At 24.8% G+C, this 7,427-nt stretch overlaps 2 protein-coding genes across 2 annotated transcripts; one reads left to right on the forward strand and one right to left on the reverse strand.

Moving 5' to 3' along the window:
• LOC129609710 (iron-sulfur cluster assembly scaffold protein IscU) lies at positions 1-1,083 on the reverse strand. The gene is made up of 3 exons (XM_055521818.1): positions 1,032-1,083; positions 859-963; positions 1-620 (listed from the first exon to the last, which is right to left on the reverse strand). The coding sequence occupies exons 2-3, from the start codon at positions 940-942 to the stop codon at positions 249-251; spliced, it is 456 nt and encodes a 151-aa protein (XP_055377793.1). The 5' UTR covers positions 943-963; positions 1,032-1,083; the 3' UTR covers positions 1-248.
• A 233-nt stretch (positions 1,084-1,316) lies between these two features.
• On the forward strand, positions 1,317-2,826 carry LOC129609815 (nucleotide exchange factor Sil1; the record flags this gene model as incomplete). The annotated part of the gene is made up of 2 exons (XM_055521938.1): positions 1,317-1,542; positions 1,634-2,826. Coding segments are annotated over exons 1-2 (1,335 nt in total), but the record flags the coding sequence as incomplete, so codon positions are not given.
• Between the last annotated feature and the right edge of the window lie 4,601 nt (positions 2,827-7,427).

The raw sequence follows: 7,427 nt of genomic DNA on the forward strand, positions 1-7,427 counted from the left end.
TGCAATTTTTTAAGATTTTATTTGACTTTAATATAGATAGTTTACTGTTACATATTTTAATTTATATCATTTAACAATTTAATTTTTTTAGTGGATACTACAAATTTAGTTTAAATATCATATATTTTTTCTCTTCCTTTGTTTAATCTTTTCAAAATTAAATTCAATAAAAATTATTTCCCTCCCATTCTAAAAATTCTTAAAGAAACAACGAAACTTAGTTTGTATATTACTTAATGAAATTATTTTTAGTTTTGTTGTTCTTGCTTAACTTTGTAGTCTGCTAAAGCAGCTTTAATTGCATCTTCAGCTAACATAGAGCAATGTAATTTCACTGGGGGTAACTTCAATTCCTTTGCAATATCAGTATTTTTCAAAGTGCCAGCCTCGTCAATAGTTTTTCCTTTTACCCATTCAGTAGCCAAAGAGCTAGAAGCAATAGCTGAGCCACATCCAAATGTTTTAAATTTCGCATCAATTATTTTTCCATTTTCATCAACTTTAATTTGTAATTTCATGACATCACCACAAGCCGGTGCTCCAACTAAACCAGTACCAACGCTTTTATCTTTTTTGTCCAATGAACCAACATTCCGGGGGTTCTCGTAATGATCAACAACCTAAAATTTATTTCAAAATAAACATTATGTACATAAATAACATATTTCATAAGAATTATTTTTAGTGGATTATATTTTGTTTTTATATTTATACACACTACGTATTAGATTATAATTTATACTGTGACACATGCATACATATATTATGTTCTACTCATCTATATATCCTATATATGCAAATTTGATAGAATGTTCAATTTCATTATGAGACGCAATAAACTATTTTTTATTAATTTACCTTTTCATGATATAATGCAGCCGGTACACTTTGTGTACGTTTCAATTGGCTTTGGAATAATCTTGTTACACGTGTTAAAGACATCTTTATTTTTCCTCTCCAAATCTATTTCAAATTTTAAAAAAAAATTATAAATTGAAAAAAATCTGGATTTATAGAAAAATTATTCTTACCTTACTTCGCCGAAATATACTCGACAATAACAAAACCAGCTGATAAATGGCATTACCAAGGCCTTTTTGAATGTCATTCATATGATACTTGTAAGTAAATCGATACTCGATATGAAGTGACATCTGTGATCAATGAAGAGAGTTTATTTTATGTCATTTTAAATTTTTTATCGTACGTGTACAATATTAAAAACATATGTTTGTTTGGAGAGTACGGGAGAAAAATGTTGTTTATGTTTTCATCTGTCTCAGAAAGCCGTATACAGAATAAATTCGCAAAAACACGTCAGTGATAACAGCAAAAAAGTTCATATTAAAGTAAAAGATTGCAATTTCAACCATTTAAATATAATTTTTTGATTGTAAAAAATGAATAAAGTTGTATTTATATTAGTTATTCTGTCATTTTGCCGGAGTTCAATCTCAGATGAGGTTACAGTGCAAGTTGATAGTCATTCTTCAGAAAATGATACATTTGTGCCAACAAAAGATTGGCAAGTTATCAAAGAAGGTATGAAATTAATAATTTATTCATGATATAAGTAGATTAAAATCTTTCCTTATGAAATTGGTCATAATTATTTTAAAAAAATATTTTTTAGGCCAATCTATACCTGCAGGATTACATGTAAGACTCAACTTAGAAACAGGAGTCAGGGAAGCGAAACTGCTAGATGATAGCGAAATCGAAAATGAGGAGAAAAAAAATACTGAACTCAATATTGTGCCAGATGACAGCCAAAATAAATCAGAAGAAGAAGAAGATCCTATAACAATAAGTAAATATTTGGAAGATGCTATTAAACAAGCAAATGAAAGTCCAGAACAAATTGAATATATATCGCAAGAAACAGAGGAACGCATCAAAAAAACTTATAAGGATTATAAACAACTTAAAAAAGACTATGCCGAAATGAAATCAAGTTTTAAAACAGAAATGGAATTTATTACAGAACTTCTCGAAGAATTTAATAATACAAAAGATAAAGAATACCTATCTTCTAATATAATAAGTTTATTACAAGATTTTAATTATTTAGTTGATCAAATTGATAATGCAGTATGGTTTATTGATTCAGGTGGTTTAAATAATGTTATTTTACCAATGGTCGTTAATCAAACATATTTACCATACAGAGTTGCCTCTTTAAGGTTGTTAGGTACTCTAACACAAAATAATCCAAAAGCTCAAATTAAAGTCTATGAAAATAATTTCGGTTCTTATATAGTTAACGTTCTTTTACAATCAAGTGATTCAGATGAATTATCAACTGCAGTATATGCATTTGGAAGTTTATTAAGAAAATTTCCTTTAGCACAAAAAGAAATATTATCGCAGTCTGGAACTAAAGCTTTAATATCACTGTTACAAAAAGATATTGATTTAAAAATTAAGTCTAAAGTTTTAACACTAATTGGCGATTTATTAGTAGACAAAGAAAATGTTCTTCAATTAAATGAATCCAATTCAATAGATTTAGATAAAATAAATCAATATGCTGAAGTTAATTTATTACAATGGTTAAACGATAATGAATATTGTTTAACAATAACTGAATTCATCAATAAAAGTTATTTAGAAATTATAAGAAAACCAGATATCGCTGAGGATTTAATTGATGGAATGAATTATACAAGTAGCTTGTGCCAAAAATTATGGTCAGAAAATTATAATTTTATGAAAATTTTAAAAAATATTGAAATAAACTTTTTAAATTCCGGTGAAGAATATCAAGTTGAAGTTGGAGAAAAAATAGAAAATTTAATTTCAAATATAGGTGGTAAATATGAAACATATAAAAAAAAAGATGAATTATAAAATATTAAAGAAAAAATGTATACTCGAAAGAAATTTTTAGTAATATTAATTTGACTGTAAAGGAAAAAAATATTAAATGAAAGACTCGTTTTAGAATAATTAAATTATTATTTATTAAGAATTAAAAATTTGTTGAAAAAAGTTTTATTATAACTTGTTTTTGTTTTATTATAAAAAATTTATTTTATAAGTTATTTATTTAAATATTCCTTAAATGAAACCATTCCATAGGGTTTTTTTTTAGATGGAATTAATTAAATGTAGAATTTTAAATGTTAACGCCAAAATAAGAACGTTAAAATTGGCGCAAATTATATACATATTTTTTTTAAATTTAATATTTTATTGAGTTAAACTTTCATAAATCATTAATTTTACTTTATTTTTTTTGTATAATAAAAATCCTATTGTTTGAACTCTTTTGTCTGATATTCAACAATTGAAATATTACCTATGTTTGTACATAATAATATGTAAGATTCCAATATCAAAATCAGTTCGTAGAGGTGACAAAGAAATATTAATAAATTGCAAAGTTCAAAAAGAACAATGTACACAATAATATAAAATTGCATAAAATTGGTTATCCGAAATGACCATTAAAGACCTTTACATATTTATAAATATATACATATTTATAAATAAGTATGTACATATATATGTTTTCTATTAATATTCTTGCCCTTCATAATTTTAAAATTTTAATTTTTTTCACTTTTTGACCCCTAGTTTCCTTCTAAATTAAATACTTTCGTGTTTTTTTGTTTTATTTCAATGCTGTGATGATTGCGTGCGAAAATATCCTTTTTTTCATGTCAACATCATATTAACATTTATATATTCATGCTATGTATATAGAGTGTCTAGTAAAAAGAGGAGTCTTTTAGTTTCCGAAAACTAGTTATTAAGAAATATTCGAATGATTTACTGAGTTACAAATTTTTAACTACATTAAAATGGTTGAAGATTACGTAGGTTAACGATTTTACTGTAATAAAGCACACTAGTTATATAGAGTGTGTTTGAATTAAATTTAAATTTAACTCTATTAAAAATTATTTCTAATAACGAATTTTGGTATGGATTTCAGTTGTAAATGATTTCAAAGCTTATCGAGAGCTTCTTCAAAATATTTTAATTACAATTCGTGATAAAACCCCATTATAATTAATATAATGTGCGAAATATTAAAAATATGGCTAAAAAATAATTCAAAGTTGAATTAAAATTTTTTTATATACAAATTTGGATACTACTCTTTGAAAGTGGGATTTACTACCCTTTGAAAGTGAAGTTTGTAGGATATCTACTTTCAATTCCAATATTTTAATAACTACTAATCGCTTTTGCTAAATATAACAAATTTAGCGAAACCTAAATGTTCCTGAAGTAAGTGATTATATAATTATATAATGATGCTTCAATTTGTTACCTAGCTTGAATAAGGGCAAGGACATTCAACTGAAGTGCCTTCGAATAAGTGATTTAAATTTCTGAGTTTGAACAATAATTTTTATCTAAAGTTGAAATTTGTGATTTTTTTTTGCATTATACTTATATATATATACAAGAACATACACACATAATGGTGCAAAATATTAATTTAGAAAGTTTATTTAATCTTTCCATCAGACCTATTACGATTTTTTTTGAATTTTCTTCTAATTTTCATTTTTAAAATTCTTGATCTATTTATTATTAAAATAGAAAACTATAAATTTTAAAGCGCCGGACATATACAAGAGCATATACAGTATGTAAAATGTGTGTTTGTGAATGTACATATGTATGTACCTACGAATGTACATATTTTCTTATGAAACCTCATCCGATATGAGAAAACTGAATTAAAATTAACGCACAAGCTTGCTAAAATTTTTACAGAACTACATAGATAAAAAAAAATTTCAAATAAATTTCTATTGAACCGAAACAATTTAAATTCAAAAAATAAAAAAAAATAAAAAAAACGAGAGCAAAAAATTGGAAAATAATTTAACTTCCTTTTAAAATTTTCTTATATGTGACCTTTCAACCCCTAGATTTTTCTTTTTCAAACTATAATGAATGTGAAGTAATAATTTATCAAAACCAAAAAAAGAAAAGAAAAAAGTGTTATGGATTTTAGCACAATTAAAATTTGGCGACCCTTTTTTTTCGAAAAAAAAAATTACAATTATTTTAGCGTTATTTAAAATTTTTGAACTTTGTGCGTAAATTATTGTTAAAGCGATGAAAATGTCTCATTTTCTCTTATTATTTTCAGTGCCCTTTTTACGCCATTGTTGACATTTGACCAATGGTCATACAATATTATTATTTTATTTTATGGAAAAAAAATAATAAATTTGTACACATGCATATATGTACATACATATCTACTTACATTTTAATGTCAATTCACACATGCAATCTTTTGGAAACCGTAAATAGTAATTATTTTTTTTTCCTTTTTGTGAATAAAAAAATTTGAACCAAAGGGATATTGTGTAATAATATCCTTTTTTAAATCTTTTATATATTTTGAGCGCATTTTTAAAAATTTATAAACATAGAATTTAACTACAATAGTATATATAACAAAAACGTGTATAATATATGTACATGCATGTAAACATATAGATCTATGAGTATTTGGCAATCATGGTCATCGGGGGTAACAACTAAGCAACTATAAACTCTAAAACTTGATTAAATATTTTATTGAAAGACTCTTTTTTGTTATAAAATTATAATCAGTTTTACCGACTAATTTTCATTTTCTTCATAATTTATTAAAATTTCAAATTTTATATGATCTAATAAAGGCGATTTAATAGTACAAATAATATATTCCTATTTTGTAGTATTTAGATCGACGATTTGGGACCCAATTTCACAGAGTCTTTTGTATTTAATATCATTTATTAAAAATTTAATTACCTATGATAGTCTAGCTAAGTTATTTAATAATTGAAAATAGTTTATATTAATCCATTATTAGGAGCATAATATCCTAGTTTGACAAAGTCATTATATTTGTAAATTTGTATAAAATGTGGAAATTCGAAAAACCCTCTTCCATAGTACACAAATATGCCTTTAATAGTAAATACACTGCTCCCATTTATTACCACCTATTTACTGCAGCAAGATTACTGCTTTAATGTGAATTCGTAAAATTTATTTTTATATTGTGATTTCAATCGTTTTATTTCACAAATATTTGCCAAAAATTTATCTGCCTAACAATAATTAAGGAATCTTAAATATCCTGCATAGATTTTTGGAAAATTTAGCATCATCTAATCCGTTAGTATAGAGTACTGTTCCGGTTAAGCCTATTACTTCAATTACATTTATGTATGCGTAAATAAACATCTTACATATACACATACATATATATACATACATATCTATCTACTTTTTCTAAAAATTTGGTTTTTAGCAAAAATATATGTAAAATTTAATTTTATTTAACAAAACAAAATAAAAAAAAAACTGCATAAAAACTGAAGTCCTCATTTGTTATGGGAATTGACCCGCATCTGTTCTTATCCCCCTGACCTTTAAATTAACATCGATATACTTTTTAATGCAAAATTTTTAAAATCAAAAATTTACAAGAATACTTACATACTTACAATATAAATTTATGCATTTGCTTGTGTATTTTAAATAAAAATTATTTATTGCATAAAGAATGGGTAAAAATATCCGTTATATTTTATTATAATATGCAACACACATAGATTAGGATTTGAAATCCTTTATTAAAAAAAAATTAAACGTTTTTGTTCCAAATTACTCGCTTACAATAAATTGCTGTAAAAATTTATTTTTATTTCACACTTTTAAACAATGGATGGCTTAGTTTTCATTTAAATTCTCAGGGATTTTTATTAACTATTCTAAGGTTTTTTTTTCTTTTTTTTTGTTGAATTTGTTTAAACAATTTCTATTATATAAAATGCTATGTACATATATAAAAAAATTGTATGCCATATAAATAATATTAAATTGTGATTGGTCTGCAAAATTTTTAAGTTTTGACCAAAGCAAAATACCATTTTTTTTATATTTTAGATGCGACAAAATCAAAATCTTATAATACAAATGGTGGAAAAAATGTAAAAAAAACATCAAAAACTTCATAGAAAACTTCTTCATGTCTGAATTTTAGTAAGACCAACATAAAAGTCTTGTGGAAAAGAAATTGTTATAAGCTTCAATAAAAAGATAACGGCGTTTATAGGTCCAAAGTAAAGATTTCTTAAAATGTAAATGAATATTTTAAAATTTATGAAGATAAAATATATTGGGAAATAATGTTTTATATTTATTTTGGTTGTGATTTACAGCCTAACTCTTGCTTTTTCAAATGTCATCTTCGGCGCTTTCTCTCAAAATATCAACTGAATCAATCACATTCAAAAGGAAAGTGAATGAATTTAACAAAAAACCAGATACGCCATACAAAAACACTCACAAATTTTCAAAATTTTTTTTTTCTCCTTTCTATTCCCTTAGGAAACATAGGGCTTCCACATATCCTCGCCAATTCTCTCTGTCTTGCGCCATTCTTTTTACTTCGGACC

This window comes from Condylostylus longicornis, unplaced genomic scaffold, assembly GCF_029603195.1.
Source record: "Condylostylus longicornis isolate FDR11 unplaced genomic scaffold, ASM2960319v2 ptg000040l, whole genome shotgun sequence".
Taxonomy (NCBI): Eukaryota; Metazoa; Arthropoda; class Insecta; order Diptera; family Dolichopodidae; genus Condylostylus; species Condylostylus longicornis.